The sequence below is a fragment of the Ursus arctos genome, unplaced genomic scaffold (assembly GCF_023065955.2).
Source record: "Ursus arctos isolate Adak ecotype North America unplaced genomic scaffold, UrsArc2.0 scaffold_1, whole genome shotgun sequence".
Taxonomy (NCBI): domain Eukaryota; kingdom Metazoa; phylum Chordata; class Mammalia; order Carnivora; family Ursidae; genus Ursus; species Ursus arctos.
The window spans coordinates 27,801,118-27,827,446 of NW_026622763.1; the positions used below are offsets into that span (position 1 = coordinate 27,801,118).

Here is a 26,329-nt window from a genome sequence, read left to right on the forward strand (position 1 = left end):
ACTGTGTATGCACAGGGTAACTTTTCCTTAGGAATTTATGTGAGAATCCACTGTTGAAATAAATAATGACTTTCAACCAATGATCAAAGAAAAATAAATCTTTTACCCTAATAAGACTTTTTAAGACTGGAATCCCCTTTTTAAATGGATAACAGTTAAAAGGCTACTGGCAATCTATTTACTTCCAAAGCTGTGTTTTAACGTTGGCTACACATAAACTGCAGGAGCAAATGAATCCTAGGGTCTTCGAAGTTAAAGCTTTTAAAATAAAGTTGGTATGTAGTATTTGAAAACATATTGTTTGGAATTTAAGTTTTAATATCTAGGAATAAACAGAGCATTAAATCAAGCAAAACTGTGACAAGGCCAATATGCACATGGACGATGCCAGGAAGGCATCTTCAGCCCTTTGTTCACAGCTTAACAAAACTGTGCCGTCACACCACTTTAGTTCAACAGTGCCTGTCGAATGGGCATCAGCAGATCAGCCAATGCCTGTCATACACAGAGCCTGAAGACGGTTTGAAAGCAAGGGCTTATTCGACCCCCAAGTCTAGTTGGAAAATGGCGAGGATTTTAAATCATCTAGTAAAGACACCAACACCCACCCTCCTGCAAAGGTGGGAGAGATGAGAAAGGATGAGAAAAAATACTGGTCTCAAAAAATAAACATGAAGGACAGAAAAAAACCATACTCAGGCAAAGAGAGCACTTTACATATTTGTGTTCTTTGTTAGAGCAATTATAAAAGTTTTGCAATCATAGATTTTTTCTTAAAGTGACAATCCCGATACTGAAATAAAAGTTTAATGTCATTGCTCTTTTAAGATTTTCCCATGTATTTTTGGCCTTTAAACAACTGAATTAATGTTCTTATGTTACCAGGATAGGAGGGTGTTATTTGACAAAGGGAACTTGCCACCCCATGTTATTCGAAGGAGTATCTCTTTAAACGTATTTTTTTGCTACGTGGCTGTTTTTGTTGACAAAAATGCACTAACTGTTGAATTGACGGTCTCCTGAGCTCTGGTCTCTGTGAACACTTAATCTGCTCCCAAGCAGAAACCCAAGAAAACAAACCTGGTAAAGAGAAGGACTGTTAACTTTCCTACAAGTTAACAATTCGGGGGGGAAAAAAAAAACACCAAACCGCCTTATTTTCCTCCTATAACACTGATCATGAGATTTGGCTTTCAAGCTTTAATAAGTGCTGAGGAGGTGCCTCAGAACTTTGCTCCTGTTTAATTAAGTGTGCCCACTCCTCTTTAGGCATCCAATCAGATGAAATGAGAGTGAACTCCCCTCCTTTCCGCACCCCCCCCCCCCCCACCCCTGGAGCGGGGCTGGTGAGCCCTAGTGGTAAGAATTAGCTGAAGGTGTTCTGAATCTCCCGACATTTCCAGTTCCTCCAGGATACATTGCTCCTGAGATCCGCACAGGAGTTGAGATTTCCCTTACAGGAAAGTTGAAAAGCTCTCGCTCTCAACCTCCCCCCCCCACCTCGGTCTTTCACTCTGCTACTGTCAGTTTGCTGCCTGTTCTTTAGCTGTCTCTTTTCCAGTCCCTACCCTGTCAGTTTCTGGCCTGCCAATTTCAACTTGAAGCTTGACTGGGCTGATTTGATGCAAATACCTCCAGGGAAAACCCTGAAACTGATGAACAGTTATGTCAAGTCGATTTTGCACCATCGGGAAAAGGTAACCTCTGAGAGAAAAAAAACAACAAGGTTAAAGAGACAAGGGCTTTTCACGTGTAATACCTCTGCTGCACATCTCGTTCACTGTTTACCATCCCTCAGAAATTGTAACTGTCAGAATTAGTCCTAATTGCAGATGCGAAAGCTGCCATTATAATAAAAACAGAGGCAGTGCAGGCATTAAATGTAGCAGCCTAATTTGTGAGACTACAGAAAAGGTAGAGTAAATGAATATTTCATTACTTTAATTACCAGGGACTACTCTTTTCTTGCTGTCTTATGATAAGTGTTGCTGTAACTAGCAACAGCAAACATCCACTAAAACATAAAGTGCAATAATCGTCCTGCTGTCAGGATCACCGCTTTAAAATACGAGCAGGGAAAAAATATAATGGTTTATCTATTTCTTAGAGATTGCAGAAGTAGAAGATGGAAATTCATTTAATGTCAGGGGAAGAAAAAAGCACACACAAAGGCACCAGTAAACAGGTTTTAGTCAGAGAATAATGGCTCCAAGAGAGAGAAGGAAAAAAAAAAATCAGTTGGCTATACATTTGAAGTGTTAGCCCTAAAAGAACGCTGGAGAGTGAAAAGTAGGAGGTAATAGTGTTTGGATTTTTTAAGGCAAAATTTTGTTTGTGTTGCACAACATAACTGCTTGAACATTAGAAAATAAAACTCCAGTGACTGGGGGAAAGACGAGAGGAAAGCAAGTGGTTTTCAAATGATTAAGCAAAGGTGGAAAAAGTTCAAGTTGGCAAAAGTTTAGAAGCTCAGTCCAGTTCCACTTAAAAAAGACTAGATAAAGCCTGCCAGAAAAAGTCTTTGCCTGTAGTTTCATAGTACTGATTCAAAGATTTGGGAAGTATCAGTAATTACTCACCACTGACACCTTGAAAAGCCCTGGGCATCTCTCTATAAATGTCAATTTCAGGTAAAGGGGCAAAGCAAAAGTGGGGAGGTGGCTGGATTGTGGGAGGGAGAGGTGGGCCTGGGAGTGGGGGGTGTGGTTGAGGAGGTTGCTGAGACTGGTTGAAGCCAGCCTGTCTCTGCATTTATCACTTTGTCCCAGAGGAGGTGTTTGTTCAACACAGCAGTTTGACAGCACAAAAACACTGTGGCCAGAAGCCCTATCAAAGAACCTACTGACACATATCATTTGTGGTCTTGGTTTCACAGGGGAAGGCTACCTCACACTTTATCTGCACAAGTATAAAACTCCACACATTTCTAAGTGTTCAGTATAGTTTAAACCCCTCCTTTTTTTTCCTTTTAAAAATTATAAACACTACTTTAAAATACCATCTTTATCCAGGACTCCTGAATGCTATTTTAAAAACCATAATAATTTGCAACCAGGTTAGCATAATCCGTGTTAAGGTTGGTAATATTGAAGGAATACGGTGGTGGGGGGGGGCAATTTAAAAGCACAAAGCTTGTAATTTATCCTAAATAATACACTTAAAGTTGAGATTAATAGATGCAAGTAACTTTTGTAAGAATCATGTGGCACAGGGAACACTTCTTTTTTCTTTCAATAAATCCTCCTAAACAGGGGTCTACATTAATTCTTCACCTCTACTGTTTTCATTTGACTATATTTCATTTACAAGCTGTATGCTTATAGTGAAAGTCAGAGAGGAAAAGTCTCAGATCGGGGTTCTAGGGTGTATTTGTGTATGTGTGCATGTGGAATGTGTGCAAATTCCCATTAGCAGAGCAAAGGTGATGGGAAATCTTTAGAGGACAACCATTTTGCTTAGAGATTTTTCCCTTTTAATGGGTCTATTTATTATGAAAACACAGCTTACTGAGTTCTTTATATATAAACCTCACCTCTTAAAACTGAGAAATCTCATGATGTGAAACACTTCCATTGATGTGCTTTGTGTCTAAAATAGAAACTTAGGTACTTCCAAGAATAGGCAAATTGCAAAGTTTCTTTGATTACAGTTACTCAGATATACAAGACAACAGAAATACAATTTAAACTAAGAAACAGTGAAGTCTATATATTACATTATAGATCACTTGGGCACTGAATTCCTTGAAATAACACTCTGTTTAGGACAGAAAAAAAAATCTCAGATCTTAAATAGCATGATATCTTCCTCTGTTGATCTATTATTGATTGCTTATTTTTAGGAGGGAACTTGTCAGGAGTACCTTTCTTTCCTATTGTTGATTATAAAAAGAAATATGAAATGAAATAAAGAACAAAAAAATCACTATATAGTCATATTAACAACCTAACTATTGAAAAGGAATCCATTACATTTTTTTAAATGTAGAATATGTTTTGAATTTTTGTCATGGGAAATCATTAATGACAACGACCTGTTCTCAAAAGAATGCAGTCGTTTACCTCTATCACCTGAGATTATTTAAAAATATTTCCACCTTATGGTTGCGACTTAAAAACACACCTTCATGATAAAGTTAACTAAACTGGCCAGTTCTGCGTTTGTCATTTGCTTGAAAGAATATCTTCACTTAAGTGGGATTTAAAATCTTAACTTCAAAACGGTTGCGTTCAGAATTAAGTCTCCTCCAGTTTAAAGCAGAGTATGTGTGGGTTCAAGTTGAAGTAACACACGGCAACCCAGAAAAATGAAGAAAAACTAAAAACAGATTAGAAACAATAGAACATGAGGTTTAATCCCATAGATTATAGGAGAAATGGTCTGGAGACTTAATTTTATAGAAATGCTTTTTTTTTTTTAAAAAAAAGGAAAGGTAACTTAAATATGTACACTAACATTTCAATATTGTCTTTTAATTCTATCAATTACTTCAAATCTCATGCCCTCAACTCAGCTTACTAATAGACTTAAGTTTGTAAAAAAAAAAAAAATCATAAATCATTATGACGATTACATTCCTCAATTGAAAAATGAAAGCAAAGTTCAATCAGATCCTTCTCAAAATATTTGCTCCCCTTATATCCCTTACGTGTCCCCGCTGCTTGCTCTCCCATAGTCTGGGTTTCGGAAGCCCACTATTAATTTCTAACCAAGACTGCAGCACCCACTGTAATGTACTTGGCTTTATTAGCTATCCTATGTTCCTGGGTCACAAGCACAGAATATCTGATGAAACATTGATCATCTTCCTCCTCTTTTCAGCTCCTCTAACTTTCCTGTCAGGAGCCTGAAAAAATATGCACAGTTACTGTTGCTGAGGGGAGACAAAGTTTAACTTCTGGGTTGGCAATTGGAGAATAATTCATGAGCAGATTTCTAGCAAATGATATGATTTGCTAAATTTTGGTCTTTGATTTATATTTATGTACTCCTGCTACTGTTAAGGTTTTGCCAACCTCAATTAGATCATGAATGAGATCATTTTAATTCAGCCCCCAAACTGTGACCTGACCATGGTCTGAAAGTGTTCAAAAAGTAATTTTAAGCCTCCCTTTGATTTGAAAAGGGATACTGCATGCTTGGTCGTTCATACAAATAACATAAAACTTAATTATTGGATGATTTGGCAGAGGACCTTCTTGCCAAACAACAGTCAATGCCAGCCACTGTGATGCTGGCGATGCCCGGGCCCCCGAGCACACAGCCCCCTGTATACAGCATTTGTTCATTGTGTCTCAGGGCAAGATGCTTTCAAATAGGATTCATGGATCTGGGAGGCAGGGTGCAACTCGAAGGGTGTACCATATTTATAACTCCAGTTAAAAAATGCTGTCTCACCTAGAAGGGAAGTAGATCTGCGCTGTCAAATCACCAGGAGGCTGTGACAAAGGGAGCTTGCAGCCTGACACACGGTGTAACAACATAGCAAACACCTTTAATCCTGTCATGTCTCATACCCTTTACTTTCTCACACATTTGTGGCTGCTTGAACGTTGACACCTACACTCTTTTTCGAAACTAAATAAGGCAATCTTATTTAAGCCCAAATGCAACACCTGTAAAGTTATTCTTGTGCCCGGCAAAAAATAACCATTAACTCCTTCCTCTTATAAATGCCTCTCTGCTTGCTTTGGCAAGTCTCAAGTTGGTAACAGTCGGCCTCGGGCCCTGACTCTGAGGTTCACATGACCTTCCAAGCTCTGAAAGATAGGCAACACTTCCCCCTTGAAAAGATGCGAGGGCTGTGATAATGTCACTGTCCCAACTGGCCTCTTACAGCTTTTTGAGCCGAAGCCCCTTTCTTCATCACAAACTTCTGGTGTCTTTTATAGTAAGGAGAGAGGCCCCAGCTGCTTTATTCCCTCTAGCTACCATGGTCTAATATTTTAAAAGCTGGAAATGAAAATAGCTTTTCTAAAGATATTTCCTGGAATTTTTAATGTGCTGCCTTGATTCCTTTTTTTTTTCTTGCCAATTATAAACCACCATTTGGAGGGCTTATGAGCAATGTAAGTCCACCTCATCTAATTAAACCACATTGTTTTAAAAGCTTGAACAGTTTTCATGTCTACAAGACTTGTCTGAATAATAAACTGCTAGAACCAGAATTCTGAGTGTCTTTGGAGAGCCAGGATTTTATCTGCTGAGTGCAAAGGGCCAGGCACTCAAAGAGTTAAAGAGTGTTCCCGCATTGCTGGGTAGGTTAATATCACAGCTGCCTGGTAAAGCATTATCCCGGTACCTCACTTAACAAAAGCCTCCTTTTGCAAACAGACTCCCACTTTCCCCCCAAGTGTCCAAAGGTGTTTACTGAAGTAAATCTGCCTAAATCCTTCATTGCTTGGGTCATGGGGGTGGATAGGAGGGGTGGAAGGTGTAGGGATAATCTCTTTTTGTAAATTCTGTAAATCTTCTGGGAAAAAGAAAAAAAAAATTAGGAATCTGTGTCACATGCTCGTGTACAACTTCTAATATCTCCGCTAGTTTTGCTCTTATAAGTGAAATCCGCACAATGGCTATCAGAAAAGCCCCCATTTCCAATTATTCACTCTGCTGTGTGAAGCGATTGCACTTCTAAACTTGTGGTGTACGCGCGTGCGTGTGTGTGTGTGTGTGTGCGCGCGCGCGCGCGCACGCACGCGCATTATGTGCTTAATCTAATTGTTGAAAAACTGTTGGTATCTAAAAGCGGTTTCAGAAAGGGGGAAAAAAGACAAGACAGTTTAGGAGCAAGATAATGTAGCTGAAAAGTTGTCACGAGAGGTTTCTGCTCTTGCTGTGGTCTCATTCCGATACCATTAACTGCATGTTACTTTTGCATGTTGAAAATGGAGGCAAATAACACAGTAAAACCTGACAGGTCCGCCTGCGAGGGTTTAAACAGTTCCCAGTAAGAAGGAGCCCTTGAGGCATAAACTTTCTCTCTGAGGAGAACATGAATACCACCAACCCCTCCCTACAAATCTTGAAGCATCCAGTTTGAGATACAAAAAGGCTGTCATCTCACAAATGTTAAACATACTAAAAAAATCTGAAAAAAAAGTATGGAGAAGGTGTGAAAAACGTGGCACTTTACAGCCCTCAAAGCTTTTTAAAATAGAACAACTTTTCCCCCTAAAATTCTTTTCAGAGAATTTTTTTTTCCTTTTTGGCTCATTTGAGAGTTTCTTTCTTGGCTTTTTTCCCCTTTCATTTGAAAATATGAATTATCATAAAAAGTCAGGGGAAAAAATGGGAAAGTCTTTTCCAGTTTTCCTGAAGATTTATCAGTGTGTTCAGGCTGGTTGTAAGCACTTCTCCCTTTTTCTCTGGGCCAGACACCCATCACCGAAACCAGAGCAGGGCCTTGGGAGACTTATCCCTTCTCTCCTCCAGAGCAGTCTCCAGCTGCAGCAACCCCCCCCCACCCCGTCCCCCAAGTGCCCTCACCTCCCTGGTCTGATGGTAAACAATAAGTAAAGCCAAATAGTAGGCAGCACTCAAGAGTGGGAAGTCCACACACCTGACCCCAAGTCTAACAGGCTTCTGAGGGAGAATTTGATCCCTCTCTGACACTTTTTACCTCAAGTGTTGAGCGGGTGGCCATGAATAGTACAGACATGCCATCTTGTAACACTATATGCCTGTCAGGAGGGACAGGGCCTGGTCAAGCATCAACTATATAAGGCTGGTAACTAGGGAAAGCCCAACAAACAGCCACAAACACCTAAGTTATTTTACTCAGCTACTACCCTCTGCCTCTCTCCTCCTCTCCTCTCTCCTCTCTCCTCTCTCCTCTCTCCTCTCTCTCTCTCTCTCTCTCTCTCTCTTCTTTTCATCTTGGCTTTCTGTGGCAGAATGCAAATGGAGCCTGCCGGCGGTGAAAGGGCTGAATTGTGATTAAGAAGAAGAAGAGCTCCTTTCTTTGTTCTCCCCTCAGGGGATGTTTACTGGGAGAGACACAGCGGATCAGATATGAAAGGCATTCAGGTCAGCATTGATGTGAGCGAAAGTGAAATCATACCTAAGGCATTCAAAAGACCGCCGTGTCAGGGGTTCAGCTAACGGTGCAGCTACTGTGCGTGTCTTCCCGGAGAGGCAAAAATCTTTTCACAGACTGGCGATTTTTTCTCCCTAATTTACTACAAAATTATAAAAGTTTCCCCACCCTATTTACCTCCTACCAGATGACACAAGAGTTAGTATTTTCTCTCCTTATGGACCACACGCGAAATTAGACGAACTTCTAATAACTGTATTACCTTAATGAACCAGCAAGGCACCATCTGAACTGTGAAATCTTTCTTTTTTAAGCAGATGTATTCATGTGTGATACATATATGCATAATATGTAGGGGAGAACTGAATGAAGAGAAAAGCCAAAAGCACACACATGGATGGCTTTTCCTCTCACTTTTCTCAGAGGAAACACAAGACAACACACACACATGCACGCATACACACATAGTATAAAAACAGTACAGAACACCTTAAAACGAAATTCTTTATTTACTTTGTAACTACTAGTTACACTTTTCCTGAGAGTTTTCACTCTGACAGGACTGTCACCCAAGATAAAAGTATTTGGCACATAGCTATTAAGGCAAAGACTTCCATAGAGTCTGCTGATTATTACTGCTTTCCTTTTAAAAAATGCTTGATGAAGAAATACTTGGATCTTACTTTTTAAAAGTTTACACTCCCCACAGCCCAAATAGTGATTCAATAGATTTTCCAAGTGGTAAGCTGATGCTGTTGGTATAAACAGAGCTATGTAAATATATACAAAATTCACAAATCACAGCAAACATACAAATAATAGGGAGGTGCCTAGATGTTTCAAGGCTTAAAAATGAAAAGGAAAATCACATTTCATCTTCTGACTGCTAAAGAAAGAAAAGAAATAGGGAGGGGGAATAGGGCTTTATTTATTGGTTTTAAATCATCCTTCCCTCTGCTCGGAATTATTTTTTTCAACCTTCACATCTTGGCTAAAAAGCACATTTGGGCTTATGTTAACATCTGCTTTTGTGGTGACATTTAATTCTGTATATTTTCAACTAGTGTTTCTGCATCACAGATTTTCCTCCTTTATCTCTTTGCTCTAAAAAGACAACCAAAGAGCAATCAAAAAGGTGTCTGACTTGGCCATTCAGACAATTGCCCCCTTGTGGGAATGCGGGAATGAATGGTACAGTGGACACCCCAGCACCATTGACGTTATAAACATGTAAATGAAACACATTAGGGCAGACAATCAATTGTCTGTGAGCATTGCAAACCTGCACTCCCTCTCTCTGTGACAGGCACAAAATAGTGTCTACCTTGGGAAGCCACGGTGCTGGAGAGGAAAAGGACAAAGAGTTCCCTTTCACACAGAAGAAAATGCACCTTAAAAGCCTTGGAAGAATGCAGATGACAAAAACTGTTGTAAGGAAAAGAATCTTCCACATCTTAGAATAAACGCAGCACTGCTAGAGAGCTAGCAACACCGTCCTTTCCTACCTTCAGGGTAGACATACATTTCTCCAAGGAAATATTCTTAAGACGGTATCAGGGTCTTTGATAACCTCTTGGAATTTTCTTTACTTTGAGCAAATTAAGCAAGCGAGAAAGGAAGCATCGGATGCATATGACATAGCCGTTTAGCAAGGAACTTTAATCTTGGCTTTATGCGTGTTTGGAAATAAATGCTTAAAGACGTGAATTTATTTTTATTTGGCAACAGAGTAACAATGTAAAGTTTAAAATCCTTAGCCCACCCTTACCCCTGGTGGAGCGTCACACTATGGATGCCAGCAGGCTCGTGGCTCTGCTACGACGGAAGGCATGTTCTACCCCAATGGACTTAGTTTTTCCAAACCGAAATAAAACAAATAGATCAGTCTAGATACATAGCCCCCAGTCTTGCGTGTGTGCAGCGTGACGAAACTTGCAGAAGATCTCCACAGAGAGAAAAGGATGGAGATGGATATCTTAGGAGCGCCCTCAGAACTGGTACCTGCCACACTGCCTCTGAGGGCTTTGAGAATCAGCAAAACAGGCTCCCTATCAACTCACCAACTTTATGAAGAAAGCTACTTGCAAAAGATTTCTCCACTTGCACAGATAACCAAGTCTGAAGCGACTGTAATCCGAAGGAAACTTCCCTGCCTCAGTGTGTACTAAGGGGCTCTGACTCCGGGCTGCCCCATCCCAACTTCACCTCTCAGAGAGGAGAGGCAGGAGCTACATCCTTAACAAGGGGCAGAATGCATTTCTTTCCCTTTTCATTTAAGCATCTCTGAAGCGGAAGCAACTTCTCTGTCCTCCGCTGCCTGCAAGCATCACCACCAGCGCCTCCACTCCCTTTAAGGAAGTGGTAAGGAGAGAGGGCTTATCTGAAAAAAGGATAATCATTTCTGCTCATCTGATTGTTTCTCCCCTAGGGTTCAAAGCCCTGAAAACACCCAACTTTATCCCTTTCCTTTACCACTGGAAATCAGAGACCAAAGGCGTTTGTAAAAATCTTCCCCACTTCCCCACACAATCCCCAACCCTTTAGCTGAAAGTTTGAAGAAAAACCAAATTTAACTTTTCTTTCTTTCCTCCATTTCCTTTCCCCCTCCTCTCCTACTTCAGTTTTCATTTAAAAGACAACTTCATTCCCTTTTCTGAAACAAGCAGTTTCCAGATTTGATTTTTGTTAACAACCTGCACGTCTGTGTGCGATTTTTCAGAGGCTGATGCTGGAAGGCAGTGGGCTGGGGAGGCTGGCCCATCTTCCCTGCTCCACAGGAGGCCGGAGGGAAGCAGGAGCATCCCCAGGAGCCGGAGCCGAATCAAGGGCTAAAGCAACAAACTTTGCAAGTTACAACCGGGCCCGCCAGTGGCAGGCAACAGCCGGGCATCTCCCGCTCCAAGTGCTCATTTCTGACTCCAAGGCTGTGTGGAGATAGTGGGGTATAATCAGGGGAATGGAAAAGGGGGGCTGGGTTTTCCCCCTCCTCTCCAGCTTCAGTGAAAGTGTTACAAAGTGAGTCAGGCGACTGAAGATCATCTGACTGAACTTTCTTGAAACCGACACACATTCTTGTCTGCCGGCAACTTGCTTTTTGCCTCCTTCCCCCTCACCCCTCTCCCCCTTTCCTCCTGCACATCTTACTTTCTGGGAAGAGATTTCATCCTTTCCATGTGGGGGAAAGGAGACTGTCAGCTCTGGATTAACTTGGCCCTGGCACTGTCTTTGCCAAGCATCTTGCTGGCCTGAGAATCTTGAAGGCTGGATTTTAGATTCTTGTTTCTCTCTTTGCACATTTATTTCCCTCAAACTGCCTCCTTCTCCTTTGCTTTTTAATAATTGTGTACAGCATCGTCTTCTAATCACATTCTTGACCAGCCTTTCAAACACACACATGCACACATGCACGCACACACAACTGCTTTACATGTTGTTTCTTCTTGTCGCCGTCACCTATATATACGTTGTTGACTTCATTAAAATTATATAAAATGCCATTCTAGTTTCCTAGATGACCATTTTTTTTTCTTGCAGCTTCTTACTTCTGTGATTAGTATTGCCATTATTCCTTTCCAGGAATTTCTATATGATTTTGATAAGCATCATCATATTTAGTGTTATCAGCAAAGACACAAGCTCAAAAGTGACATCTTTTCCATGAATCCAGGAAAGAAGAAAAATCCACTCAGTTCAGATAAATCCTGGCAATCCCCAAAGGGAAAGGCATTGGATATGTGCTTGATGAGAAAGAAAATGAAAAGGGGGAAGAAAACTCTTCTACCTGCTTCTCAAAACCAGGGCATTGCTCAGTCAGATTAAACCCGAAGAAAAACACTGACAAGTAACCAATTCACAGCATGTTTTTTTTTTTTTAACAGATTATTTGGAAAAAGAGACAGGTAATAGTCAAAGTTAGAGGAGCTATAAGCAATGGACAGGCTTGCTGTTAATTGGGCAAGGTCTGAGGTAAATGCCTTAAAATGTGCAATTCAACTTTCCATTTCGGAGTGTTGAGGCTTCTCCCAAGTTAGTGGCTGGGCGGAGGGGAAATGGTTGCAGTGTCCATGGCTGAGCACCTCCCTGGCACTCTGTTTCACCTGCGAAGCCCCCAGCAGGCCTCCCTCTCAGCCAACCCCACCCCTCAGGGTTCCCAGGAAGCTTGGAGCCCTCTATTTCCCCAGACCTGGGCTCTGGCCTGACCTCACTGCCCGGGCCAGGCTGGTCATCAGTGGCAAAATCCCGAAGGGGGTGGGAGGAGGGAGGAAAGCAGAAACAAACATTCTAAATAGTCTCTTCTGCAAAAGAACACTTCTGGGAACCTTGCTTTATATCTCGTTCTCTTCTCTCTCTCTCTCTCTCAAAAAAATGACTGTTTAACATAAGAAAAAAAAAAGCCTCCTTGACACAAAGCTTTTGTTATCCAGTTGATCAGCACCGTGCTTTAGATACTTGTAAGAGGGGGAAAAAAGCCCCACAACAGACATTGATTTTAGAAAATCAATAACCAACATTTAATAAAAGGAACAGAGGAAACACAAGAGAGGAGAGGGGGACATTAGGTATAATTTTAGTGTCTACTAAATTACCCAGAGATGGGGAAGGGGAGGTCTCCTGTGTAAGGACCACCTTAAATAATGCCAGATACCAGAATGAAGAAAAAAATTAAATTAAGAGAGACAGAGACACACAGAGAGAGAGAGAGAGAGAGAGGAGAGACAGACTTAAAAAGAGGCAGCCTCAACTGGATCTTGGGGAAGCAGCTCGGAATATATTATTGTACTTGTTTTTTTTTTTTTTTTTTTTTTTGTAATACTAAGCCAAGCAAATAGATCAAAGGCAGCACAAAGGGAAAAGGCAGGATACGTAACGAACAGTTTCTGACCAAAATTCCTCTATCACTCCCCCATATGGCTCGACACCTCCACCACAACAAGCAAAAGATACACACACACACACACACACACACACACACACCCCACACACAACCTAGAGAGACAGAGACAGAGTGAAGCATCATTTGTCTCTAATCAAAATTCTCTCGTCTTTGTGTTTTCTCTCCCTCCAGCACCCCGCACTGCGCCCCCAGTCGCCCCCTCCCTGCGCCGCGCAGCTCCGGGGCAGGCCTGGGGCGCGCACAATTGTCCTCTCTAGAGGAAAGTTGCTCCAAGTGGGCCGGGCGGTCCCCGCGAGGTGCGGGCTGGGTTTGCGGGAGGCCGGAGGCCGGGCCGGCGCCGCGTCCCCACGTCCAGCTCAGGAGCGTCAACGCGGCCCCGTGCCGGGTGATCAAGCTGAGATCGAGGGGAGCGAGAAGTTTCCTTTCCCAGTCTGAGCTGGCGCTAGTTCGCTTGTTTGTTTTGGGGGGTTGGTTTTTCTTTTTAAACTCAGTACCCTCTGTCAGCTCCCCCCAGCACCCTCTCTGGTCCCCAGCTCTCTCCCCTCCCCCAGGCGCCTTCTGCGCTCTTGCCAATCACTTTTCTCTTTTATTCCCACGATTTTGTTCGGGGGTAACACCTAGGGGGGTCGATCTCTCTCTCTGTCTCTCTGTTTCTCTCTTTCCTTTCCTTCATCCCTTCTCTGCCTCTCTCCAAGATAGACCTTATTAACAGTCACCCTTTTAATCTCCCACCTCTGGTCTGTGTGTCCCCCTCGCACCCCCATCTCCTTCCTCCTTCCTGACTCAGCTTGGATAACGGGCTCCTCCTGACCATGTAGAAACTGCCCAGAAAACTCTCTCTGCTCTCTTCGACCCCTCCAGTCCCCGGCGTGGGGCCAGAGCCCGCTGGAGAGGAGCCACCTACCCCCGAGCCCGCATGGACCCTGCCGGACCCCGCGCAGGGCCGGCCGAGTCCCTCCCACCCGAGCTCCGGGCGCGCCCGGCCGGGCCCCGCTGCCCGAGGACCGTTACTTGGCGTACGGAGAGGCGGCCGCGAGACTCCGGCAAGAAACTTTAAGCCTTGCGGAGGCACAGCCCCAGGCCCCCTCTCCCGCCCTCGCAGTTCCTCTGCCACCCCCGCCCCCGCCCCGGGATCCTGCAAGACCTGGCGCCCGGGCCCCCGCCCTGCCCTTGCCGGACACTCCCGCAGCCCGGCCGGGGACCCGGCGGACCGGGCGCTAGCGGAGAGAGAGGCGGAGGCAGCGGGAGGGTGGAGGCGGGGGCACAAGGGGGTGGCGGGGTGGGGGCGCGGGGCCCCCACCGGACCCCAGCGCTCGGAGCCCCCCGGCGCCCCCCGCTCACTTTGCCCAGCACTTCCCCAACTCCCCGGGTCCAGTCGCCGCGCGCGCCGGGCTCCGGCGCCGGCCACGGAGAGAGGCTCGCCCGCGAGCCCTGGGCGCCGCCGCCGCCGCCGCCTCGGTTCCCTTTCCCTTTCCCCCTCCTTCTCCCTGGGTCTCGAGCCGCGGAGTGGCCCGGAAAAGTTTGGTTCGGGCCGCTTCTTACCGTTTTTCCTCCTGGGATTGGCTTGTTTGCGCCTCTTGCACCGGGGGCCATCCGCCATGATCGGCTGCTTCATTGATAAGAGCGGATCAGATGGCAGTTCGCATGGACTCGGCGCCCTGCTTCGGCAGCACGCAGGCTCGATCTAGCAACCAAACACAGCGACAATGTGGGCATCGCCCGCGCCCATTGAAACGCGCGCGGGCCGCCCAGGGGAGCCGGGCCAGGGCCCCGGCGAGCACCCATCCGCGCCCCCCAACGCCAAAGCGAAACTTCGGCGGCCCCCTCCCCGCCCCCTACCCCCAGCCTTGGCCCCGAGGCGCTTTGTGTTTGTTACTGTTTGGTGTGTTGCACCCGCGAGGGGATCAGAGAGACAAGAATTACATCTTCAAAATGAGTCATAACTCCTGACCGTATGAGGGAATGCACACGGCGGTACAGTAAGGCTGCTTGACTCAGGGCTAGGCGGACCCTTTCCTCGGAAAAGTCCTCAGCCCGGCTCGGGAACTTGGGGTGAGGCGAGGCTTTCTTTCACTCTCATCTTGTCTCACCCCACCCCCCCACAACCCCATTCCCCAGAGGAAACAAACAAACAAACAACGCGAAACAGCCCCCGGATGAAGCACACTCGGGCAAATTGATAATAGTAATTATAGGAAGCCCACTCGCCCCGCGCCCCCTCCCCTCCCCTTTTGGAGTTTATCGAGGCACTGTCTCTGCCTCCCCCCAGTCCCCCGCCCCCAAATTAAGATTTCCCGTTTCACGCCGAAATAAGAAGTATAATTATAAGCCTCTTTGGACACTGTCGCTTCCCACCCCCCCAACTCCCCCCCCCCCGGCACTTTGACAATATTTACTTAAGTATTTTCCCCCACCTCATTCACACACATGCTCCCCTACACTGGTTCCCTTAAATAGTTCCAGTAGAAAATTTTTTTTATCCCCTCAAGAAAAGAAAGAGAAAGTCCAACCGCTACGGCAATACTTTTAAGCTCTACTAAATGATCGTATCCTTCCTGGCTTCGAAACTTTTGTACCTAAAAATCGAGAGAGGCGCTGCATTTTTTCAGCTGAAACTGTCAAAACTTGGAGAAGGGGAACCTCGGAGGCAGGCAGGAGAGGAGAATCCCGAAACTCGGTGGAGGTTGGGAAGATGCTGTGCCTCGAGGATTAGTTTAAACAGGGGCTATAAAAGATGTAACAGATGCAAACTGTAACACAAGGGCCATTAACCCTTTCTCTGCCGAGCACACTCAGTCCCCACGCCCCGCACCTATTGTCTCCTGTGCTAGAAGCTTTGCAGAAAACCTGGAAAGTGAGTATCAGTTTCCACACATTTGCTGAGAGGGGTGGGGGGGGGAGCAGAGAGAAGGGGAAGTGGATGATTTAGAAAGCACCTTGAATTTAACCTAGGCATAGTGGGTGACTTTTAAGTTTGACACGTTTTGTCATTTCTTGGCTCTCCTATTGATTGGAAATTGTTGGGAAAAATCCTGAAATAAGGAAATGGTCACACAAGTGTCTGGGATGAAACAGCTGGCCTGTCTGTATTCATGCTGAGACTTAAACACGATTGCATATAAATACATGTTTAATAAAGTAAGCTGCTAGTTTTATGAGCATGTGTGTGTGTGTGAGGGAGAGACAGGACATTTGTGCTGTAAACTTTATCTTTGCCTGTTATTTCTAACTCTGGAGTTAGTAATCTTGCCTTCATCATTATAGGGGGAGCATGTAAAATATATAAGTAGGTGGGAGATAAACACATTCATGTTAGCCGGGCTCATCACTGTTCCTGGGAACTCCTGCTATCTCTCTCGACTTTTCAGTGCCAAAGTATGGAATGGGATATGTGTGTGCATGTGTCTCCTGTTAAACCCATGTCTATAATACTATGCCATTTAAAATACAATTTCAAAAGTTACCCTTAATTTAAAACTCTGATATCCTGACAGCAGCTTTCTTCCCAGCTGTAGTGACCCCCCCAGACACACATACACACTTTGGTAAACGACTCAAGTTCCATGAGGACTTTCACTTCTTTATTTATCATCACAGAAGTGAGGTGTTACTTCACATACATACACACACAAAGAATAAAATAAAGAAATGAAACTCGCTAAGCAGACAAAAACAGGCAACTTTCTGCTTAGAAAACAGCCTTCTCCGGTGGGAGAGGATGCACTGCCATATCTAAGAGAAAGACTTGCCCCTGAATTTGGTAGGTTTGTATCAATCAAGTTTTGTAATTATTAACAGGTATTTGCCAAGTTTTAATTGCTGAATACAATGAATTGGGACTAGATGCAAAAATAGAGCAGAATTTCTCCCCTTGAAGAGTTTTCATTCCACCATGTAGTTCTCAATAAAACTTTTCCTAGGGTGGGTAGCAAAAGGCACCTTTGGTTACCTGAATGGACAGGTACAGGGCAAATTATTTGGGGGAGGAAAAAGGAGAGAAAAGGAAGGAGAGAGAACAGGAGTGCCAGAGAAATCGAAGAAGTCACTCTTGGGAAAAGCTTGCCATAAAGGAGCTAAACCCACCTGAAATTCCTGCCCACAGACACTCCTTCTCACTTCAGACTCACATCCCCACTTAAAAGGAGAAAAATCATAAAAGGAGGGTGGGGGATGACCATACCAAAAAGGAATAAAAAGAGAGAAAAGGGGAAAAAAACCTACCTGCGAAGTCTTGTTTGTAGTTTTGGCCAGAAATGGTGAGAAGAAAAAGCATGAAGAAGCCGCGAAGTGTGGGGGAGAAAAAGGTGGAAGCGAAGAAACAGCTCCCGGAGCAAACTGTACAAAACCTCGCCAAGAGTGTCGGGAGGCAGGACCGTTATTCCTGCGGAGCAGGTTAGAACTGATCTCTTTCGGCCACTCCAGGAAACACAAACCTGGGGACGGACTGACGTGTTACGCCTCTTCTAATGACATTTTTTTCTTTTTCTTTTCTGTAGGAGAGAGAGGAGAGACCCTGAAACACGCGCCACCTATCTTTGTGGGGAGGGATAATTGAAGCGCCCTGAGCGTGAGCATCATGTGAAAACGTGATCGCCAAGTTTCTCTCTGGGAAAGGATCTGGGATAGATTATACCTTGAAGTCTCCGCAAACGCTTTAGTGGAAGAAATGAAATTCCACCTCCCTCCCTTCCTCTCTCCCTCCCTCTCGCCTCCCTCCCTCCCTCCCTTCTCCACGCCCCCCCCCCCCCCCCCCCCCGTCAAGCCTTTGGCATCATTATCCTCATCACTAAATCCTACAGAGTACAGGGCGGAAAACGGTGCACACCATTCACAGAACTGGAGAACTCTAAGGGGCGAAAGTTAAAGGGAAAGATCCCGGGTCCTCAATCCAGATCGCCTCTTCTTATACAGATATTTCTAATGACCAGATTTGAGATGCACATTAAGTTGTGTGGATTTCTCAGCACGTCTTCTGTAACTAAATTCTTTGCCCTTTTTCTTATTTTATTTTATTTTTCTTTTTAGATGGCAGAGCCAGGGGAAAAAAAGCTGCATGTGAACTGCATCTTAGGGTGTGTGTGTTGGGGCGTGTGTATGATGAATTTCTGGATTGGATCCCAATACTAAAAAGTAGTTTGGCATTTTAAAAAAGGGTCTCTAAGTAAATTAACATAGAGCGCTGGGTTGACTGATCTCTGAATCTCTCTACATCTCACAGAGACCTCACTACAAAGTGAGGGAGTGTGTGTAGGAGGAAAAGGAGAAAGGCCATAGAGGAACTTAGCAGGGAAGGAAGAGCATGATATTAAACGGCATGGGGTCTAAGTTTTGGAGTATATATTTTTTTGATATTGCAATTAAAGTAAAATTAAAAAGAAAAGACTCCACCTTTGCTCTGAAGGGATTGGTTATGTAAATATGGAAGGGATTTCCTGGAGAATACAGCTTTCTACTGTATGGTTAATTAAATAATCACTCAAAAGCTTCCAACGTGACGCTTCTGTCGTAATCCAATCAGGTTACATAGGTCCTAAACAAGAAAGATATTTTCCACATCTGGAAGTCAGCAATTTAGCAAGTACTGCACATTATTAACCAATTCAGAGCCCACTTCCCAGGGGAATTTTTTTTGAAGTTTAAGTGTTCTTAACCAATGCTCTGCTGTTTTGTTAATCAAAAAGCTGGTTTACACTGCACGTAATTGGAACTAATATAGAAGTAAATAAAGACAGCCAAATTTGAGGATGCTGAGCACAGGCATTTATCGGAAAAGGAAGAGATCTCTTAGCCTCCAATGGTTCAGGCTCAATTTCTTAAAGAACTGTGAGACTTTTTTTTTTTTTTTTTTTTTTTTTTTTAAGAGTGAAAGTGCTTGAGAACCTCAGAGCACAAATAAACTTCCAGCCCCACAGCCTTTGGACTTCCTTGCAAAGGTAAAGGTGGAGGTGTCAAGAAGACTAAACAACCTCACGCCAGCTTTTCTGCTTTAATATGGTTAGTGTCACAGCCCCCTGTTTTCAGTCTGATGAAATCTGAAACAAATAATACCCTGATCCAACACTAGACTTTTACTTATATTAAGATAAACTGCTTTGAATTGTGCTTTGAATGTGTGCCTAAAGCAAGACTTTGAATGCAGGAGTCACTTGCAATTGCACTCAGAGGAGGGAAAAGCCACCACATGGGTTGCCACATCCATACTCCCAGAGGTGCATGTCTTTGAATTTTGTATATTGGCGGGCGGGGGGCGGGCAATAGCTATCCAGCATGACCACAGCCACTTCTTACTTTAAGATGCAAAAAAGTAAATTTTCACAGTTATTTACAGACTCACCTCTTTCCCAACTTGAATATTACAATGAGAATAGCTAGATAAATTAATCTTCTTCCCCACACCATTACAGATAATTTACCCATAGAAGAGGAGCATTCAAGATCATGAGTCTAAAAGTTAATTATAAAAAGAAAAACTAATGATTTCCAATATGGGTCAGACCTATTTTAAATTTTATGTTTTACATTACTTTTGATAGTATATATTTATACTAACTATATGTATGACTTATCCGATTCCTCCTCTGAGATTAATCTCTATTGTTAATGTCCTTTTTTTCTTCCTGTTCCCACTTCCCCTCCTTTTTATTAAAAAAATGGAATCCAGCTTTCTCTACAAGTTTGATTTTCAGCTTCCCCACTTCCATTCCCATGGAAGAAGGATCCCATTGCTAGGAGTGATTCCAGGCAAGACCCCACTGCATTAACTCAGGTAGTCTTTGGGTGGTTACAGTCTCAGACAGACACTCCAGGCAAAACCTCAGGTCAAAGGATCCAAGGGAAGGGCTAACAAATCACTTGTCTTTATTATGTATATTAGTGTCAGGTTACTTACGAGCCGGCTGAGAGAGAGAGAGAGAGAGAGAGAGAGACTGAGAGACTCAAGTATTTCCATTAAAAACACCTAATCATCTGATTACTCTGGGCTCAGTAATTGTTGAAGTGGCAGGAGGCAGCCCCAACACTTAGGACTGGGAGTTCCGACTTTCAAGTATTTGATTTGGGGTAAAAAAGCAATCTTTCAGGTTCCCATGAAGGTGTATGTTTGAATGATGGCAAGGGAAGGGTCTCTGAGAAGGGTGAGCGCGCGCGTAGGTTGCCCCCCTCCCCTGTCTGGCACGCCCCTGGCACTCCCCTCCTCATTTGACCGAGAGTTCCCACCAACGCAGAGGCGGTGAGATCGGAGGAAGCCGTATATAAATTTGTTCCGAACACTCCCTTAGTCCGAAGGCCAGGTCGGGGACAATGGGGATCGTGGGATCAGCGGGATGCATGAACGCAGGGCGCAGGGAAAAGTCGAGAGAGGACTGGTGCTTTCGGCCCCTCACACAGCAAAACAAGTCCTGCAAATGGATCGCTCCTTCCCGATCTTTCTTCCCCATTAATAGTCCATTTAGAGATTAGCGCAGACGAAGGGGATTAAAACAACAGATACAAGTAAATGTGAAATAATACTGCAATCGACATCGGAGGGAGAAAAAAAATTCTTTAGGGTTTCTTTGAGTAAAATAAACTGCCTCCCTCAGGATTCCCTCCACCCAGGCAGGGTAAGAAGATGCACTTTTGTTTTCCAATTTCCTTCAGCCAGGATCTGGTGCCTGTCCCCCCATTCACCTCTCAGTCTGTCAATTTCCCCAACTTTCACAGCAGTTCGCCCCCCCTCCCCCGCCCCCCCCCCCCCCGCGCCAGCCCCCAGCTCCGCTTGCCGGCCCAGAAGCCCGAAGAGATACAATGTTTCTGCCCTTGAACACACAGGCTGTAGAAGGAATTCGAATTTGGCCCAGCTAATGAATTTTTTTTTTATAGCAAATTCTGTTTATTTTGTACCATGTGGAGAAAATAAAAAAAAGGAACCTATTCTCGTTTTGAAACGGAATTGATCTTTCATCTAGAGGAATTATTTCAACCCTGTGTTGTTACGCAGGAGGTGGGCAACTTCTTTTAGAGTTGCAAGCAAAGGGTGATAAGGGAGACCCATGGATTGGGGTGTGTGTGGAGGGGGTGGGGGGCGGCAGGGGTCCAAGCCAAGCCAAACGGTTTTCTCACGTGCAAACTTGCAATCCAATCCATTCGGAGTTGAGCCTAGGATAGGAGGGGAAAATCTATTTAAAAAAAAAAAAATCAGGAGCATCTCTCTGAGAAACCCTTTTAAACAAAATCAAAACAGGACCAGAGAACCTCAGACCGACCCTAACATCCCTGCCGTGAGGCCCGCGGGCTGTGGAATCACGCACGTCACCTGGCCCCAGCAGGGCGGCCAGCTGAGGGGTTCTTTTTATTTTATTTTCCTTTATTTTTTGAAGTTAAGGCTGAATCTCGGCTTCAGTGCTTTTGCCAACGTCTCCACTGACAGGAACCAGCAAACTTCAGGACTCAAATGAGCGTCTTAATTTATTGATGCAAAACAGGTCTGCTTGTCACCCCCAATTCTCGGCGCGCTCGGTCCCCCACGCCCCCAGCTTCGGTCCCTCCATTCGATCTCAGGGTAAGGCCCCGCCGCACAGGCGGAGGAGCACGTGGGGGGGGGGTGTCGGTCCCCGCCCGCCCGTCCGCTCTCCCCAGACCTGAACCCGCCCGGGAACCCCGCGACCCCCGCCCCGCCGCCGGGTCAGCTGACCTGGGTCGCTAGCTAGCCTGCTCCCCGCCCGCCGCCCTGTTTCCGGTCCCCGGGGTCCGTGAGCTGCGCAAGGAGCGGGAGCGGCCGCAGCCGGGAGGTGATGCTGGGGGCTGATTACCATGAGAAAGGCTGTGCCTGGAAAAGCCTCCTCCACGCGACTGTCAATCTCTCCAAGGGAGGGGGGGCGGGGACGGAAAGGGGCCCTGTAGGAGTCACCAGAAAACTTGGAGTAAGTTGGATGCGACGCAGGCCCGAGGAGGTGGCTTTCGCCTCAAGTTGGAAGGCTGTGGCGTTAAGGGCGCGGACGCCAGCAGCCTCTCCAGGGAATTAAAAACCAAAAATCCTTCCTTACCTCCCTCCCTCTTGCCCTCCTGTCAGCCGTTCTTGCCCTTTATCCTTATTTTCTTGAAATTCTTTCCCAATTGCATTTCCTACATTCTCCTTTCTTTTTATCTGATTATCTTCCTTTTGCAATCTCTTGTTTTGTTTCTTAGCATCCTCTCTCTCGCTCTCGCTCTGATTCTTTTGTGCCTCCTTTATGTGTCCAGATTTATCATTTAGTTTTGAAAACACAGTGTTTAGTATGTAATTAATCTACCAGCAGGAGGTCAGGAACGCCTTAACTAAAATAACTCCCTGGGTCATCAGAGAGCAAGTTCACCAGGTGTCAGTGAAAAGTAAATCATAATCATAAATATAAATCAATATCTTAGTAATCAAATGGCTTCTTATTCTGAATCATATCAGCTTAAACTGATTTTTTTTAAAGATACAGTCTTCCTGGAAAAAAATAATAATACTTGATATAGGGAAATTGTGAAAAAAATTCTCATTTACAGTGATACTTTACCAGTACTTAACAGACTTTAGAAATTATGATAAGTAATTTAAAGAAACTTAAACTGTGCTTTATCTTTTAATATTTATTCAGAAAGCATAAAAAATTCCCAGAGCACCCTCCTCCCCACAAAGATTGATCTCTTCGGAGAGAAACATGTTTGTTTTGTACTTGCTAAACAAATTCACAACTTGAGTTGCTGGGTTGGTTTTTTGGCCAGGTTGCCCCATTACCTAGCAGGTGAGTGAACATGGGGCTACATATGTCATGAATGTGGCTATGTTTTTTGTTTTCCTTATTTTTTTGTCTTTCATTCACTTTGAGCACATTTGTGTTCACTTATTAAAATTCAGAGTTTGCACTTGTTTACAATTTGTTTACTTTGTTGCATTTTTAGAACTTGTTAGAAGTCAATTGAACATGTATATTAAGCTGCTTTTTAGGCCAAGAAAAATAAAGATGCATTAGAAAGATGCCTTTTATGCTTCATAATTATTAATTGACATTTTATGATGAATAATTAATCATTTGAATAATTTTGGTATCTCTGATCTGCACACATATTTGCATATCTAATGCTTGATTTTAACTGTCTTTTTTTTTTTAAATCATTCTCTTAGGACAAAGAAACAAAGTAACATTTTAATGTAAATTTTCTCTTTAACATTTGTGTAAGTTTATTAAGTTGTAGTATTCTTTCTAGATATCTATAAAACTTCTTAACAATTTGTAAACCATTTATGTAGCAATCACATACAAATATGTGACAAAACTACGATTAATTAGGAAAAACAATACCCTGTGCAAAATCAATTCACTCTCCTCCCCAAACGCAGAGATATGCAGTAATTATGCACCATATTTTTCTTATTGGAATTTGATCTTGAAATTTTGGTTATGTCTATTTATACAGGTCAAAAGTGGAATATTGAGACAATTGACAAATAATAAAGACATGGTATTTAAGGTAATTTTACATTTTTTTAACTTACTAATATATAGGCTGATTTAAAGTTATTTAAAAACGATCATGTAAATATATCTCTGGAGTTTTTATGCCCCTGTGTCAGTCGAAGTCTGAGGTATCTATTTCTGTGCAGATTACTACCTGTATGATTACAGGCAACTTACTCTAAATTTGTTTCCTTATCAACAGTGTGGGTAAGCTAATAGTGTTCGTTCCACAGGGTTTTTACTGGGAATTAAATGAAGTAATACATGAAACGTCATTATAATGTAGCTTTATTGTTATAATGAAAAGTTGAAAATATAACACGGAACATGCAGCTCAATTGAAGACAGTATAAATTAATTTTGACTACTAAAAACAACTATTTAACTTTTAGTATCATTCATAATTTTTCTATTGAGAAATGAGTGCTGTGTCATTAAGTGAAGAAATAAAATGGAAAACATCATAAGATTTATGGCTGGTTTATGATTCTTTAGACCTGTTCAAGGGATGCATAGCCATAGATGTGAGAATAAATACAGTATTTCTTTATTATGTTAGTTCAGCAGTTAATTTATTGTATTCAAGATGGCCATAATTCGGTTATAAATATCAGACTTCTTTTAATCCAAGTGTATAAACTTGAGGTTTCTCATGTTGTTTAGTAACATACTGTCTTTGAGTGTAAGGGTTAAGTGTGCAAAAGCTCAGAAGCGGTCTTGAGTAAGAATTGTGAGAAAAAAAGGCAAATTTACAAATTTGGAGACCAGGAATTTGGCTGTCAGAGCATTATTTGCTGTAAGGCCATTCATAATGAACTGAACATTCCCTTTTGGAATTGTAGTTATCCTGGGATTGGTGCTAATTCCAAGTACCTATAGTGGGGGAGAAAATCAGTTTATTAAATGGAAAATGAAATCCCTAGTCTCTTAAACATCCACAAGGCCAGATTTTCTTTTTGATGCAAAAGCTGAAAAATCGATGCAAATGCTAAAGGGAAAAAACTATTGCAATTTTTAATCCCAATACTGATGGCTTTTTGTTGTTGTTGTTTCCTTTGACTTCTCAAAACACTCCAAGTGTCCCTCGATTGTTTCCTTTCTCAGAGGATTCATTCCATACTCCTTGTCAAAACCACCAAAAGGGCCATTTGGATATCAGCCTAGGGGCTCAGAGTGCCCTGTACCTTTTTCTTTTCCCCATTTTAAAGGGAAATGGGACCAGCAATTGTTTGTACCTACAGATTGTCTGGTGACCTGGAAATAACTTCATATCGCTTTGTGGTCTTCTTTAATAGTCCTCGTTCTGTTAAAAGGTCAATATTATAAACTTTGTACTCTACTCAGTTCTAATTTTGCACCATTCTAGGGGTGATTTTTGTTGTCAGAGTTGTTTCAGGTACTTAAATATAAAAACCTTCCTCTCAAAAATGTTCTTCTCCATGATAATCACAACTATGCAATAATAGTAGCTAAGAAAACAACAACAACAACAACAAACTGCTTCTCAAGGCCTGGCAGTTTTAGATGTGACCTAGAGAGAATGGATGACTTTCTCTAGAATTCAAGTGTCTGGTTTCTGTGTGGGCCTTTGAATCTGTCAGGGCTGCCTTCATGGCCAACACCGTGCGCATGGGCTATCCACGATCATCTCACCTTCACAGATATCGTTCTGAATCACTTGTGCCCACCCACTCTGCACACTCTATCATGATCCACTTCCAGTCTTCTGGATGATTGGGTTAGTACTTGTTTTTCCATGTATGGCTAATTTTGCCTTTTGGACCTAATACGTAGGCTCATTTCTCTAGTTACAATGTTGACTCAAGTCAAACGCTCAGGTCCCATGCTTTCTCTAGCTTTGTTGCCTATGGCTTCACAGGTCTGTTCAGGCTTCTCTCCAGGATCCGCCACTCGGGAAAAGCTCCCATGTATAGGTTCCTCTTGCTCACCCTGGCTCCAGTGTTGGGAGCAAGCACAGGACAAAGGAGTGTTGAAGATCATGATACAGGCATATCTGAGAATAGTTTTTATTTCTTATACAATTCTTTGATTGCTTGTTGACTGCAAACTGGACATCAGAGTATCTGACACTAGATTCTTCATATTCTCCTCAATGATAGCATATTACAATGGCAAAGATAGAGATTTTGGAATTAAATGCATTGGATTTGTTTCCCTGCTTTGTGTGTACTAATTGTATATTGAGGACAAGATATTAACCTATGAACCTCATTTTAAAAATGAGCAAAAGAAGGGCACGTGGCTGACTTAGGGGGTAGAACCTGTGACTCTTGATCTTGGGGTTGTTTGAACCCCACGTTGGGCATAGAGATTACTTTAAAAAAAAGAGCAAAAGAATACTTAGGTTTTAGTTGGTTGTGGTGAAAAAATATAACAATACATGTAAAATGTCTGATACAGGATACACATACCAATAAATAGGAATTCCTTCCCATGAATTACCTGAAAAATATATGAAGTTAAATTATTAAAAAGTAGAGTAGATGTAGCATGTGTTTTAGTTATTAATTCTATTATTTTAATTATTTTATTGTTATTTATTTTATGATTTTACTAGGAATTATTTAACTGGTTCTTTCATTATATAAACATTAATGCTTACTGATAACAAAGTTAGAAAAATAACATAGAGGGGTGCCCGAGTGGCTCAGTCAGTTAAGTATCTGAATGTTGATTTTCACTCAGATCGAGGTCTTGGGGTCAATGGGGTCGAGCCCCACGTCAGGCTCCACACTGGGCCTGGAGTCTCATTGGGATTCTCTCTCTCCCTCTCCCTCTGTCCCTCCCCACTGCTCATGTGCCTTCTTTCTCTCCAAATAAATAAATAAGATCTTAAAAAGAAAAAAAAAAAAAAAAAAGAACATGGAATTTTTCAATTTGTAGTAGAGAAAGTGGGGGGGTGGTTCATGATAC

At 43.1% G+C, this 26,329-nt stretch overlaps 1 protein-coding gene and 1 long non-coding RNA gene across 11 annotated transcripts in view; one reads left to right on the forward strand and one right to left on the reverse strand.

Annotated features, from left to right (window-relative positions):
* Positions 1 to 17,594, reverse strand: part of ZEB2 (zinc finger E-box binding homeobox 2) — a 130,679-nt gene extending 113,085 nt beyond the window's left edge. For 3 of the 10 annotated variants that reach the window (XM_057317467.1, XM_057317465.1, XM_048214452.2), the window contains exons 1-2: positions 17,154 to 17,594; positions 14,475 to 14,616 (exon numbers count right to left, since the gene is read on the reverse strand). In XM_057317467.1, coding sequence (XP_057173450.1) covers positions 14,475 to 14,547 — 73 coding nt within the window. In that variant the 5' untranslated portion in view covers positions 14,548 to 14,616; positions 17,154 to 17,594. The other 7 variants (XM_044388217.3, XM_044388218.3, XM_026510047.4 and 4 more) reach the window with 6 other exon arrangements.
* Positions 17,595 to 21,073: 3,479 nt separating this feature from the next.
* On the forward strand, positions 21,074 to 26,038 carry LOC123001651 (uncharacterized). The gene is made up of 2 exons (XR_006410747.3): positions 21,074 to 21,394; positions 23,355 to 26,038. It is a non-coding gene; the product is annotated as an uncharacterized LOC123001651 (long non-coding RNA).
* The last annotated feature ends 291 nt before the right edge of the window (positions 26,039 to 26,329 follow it).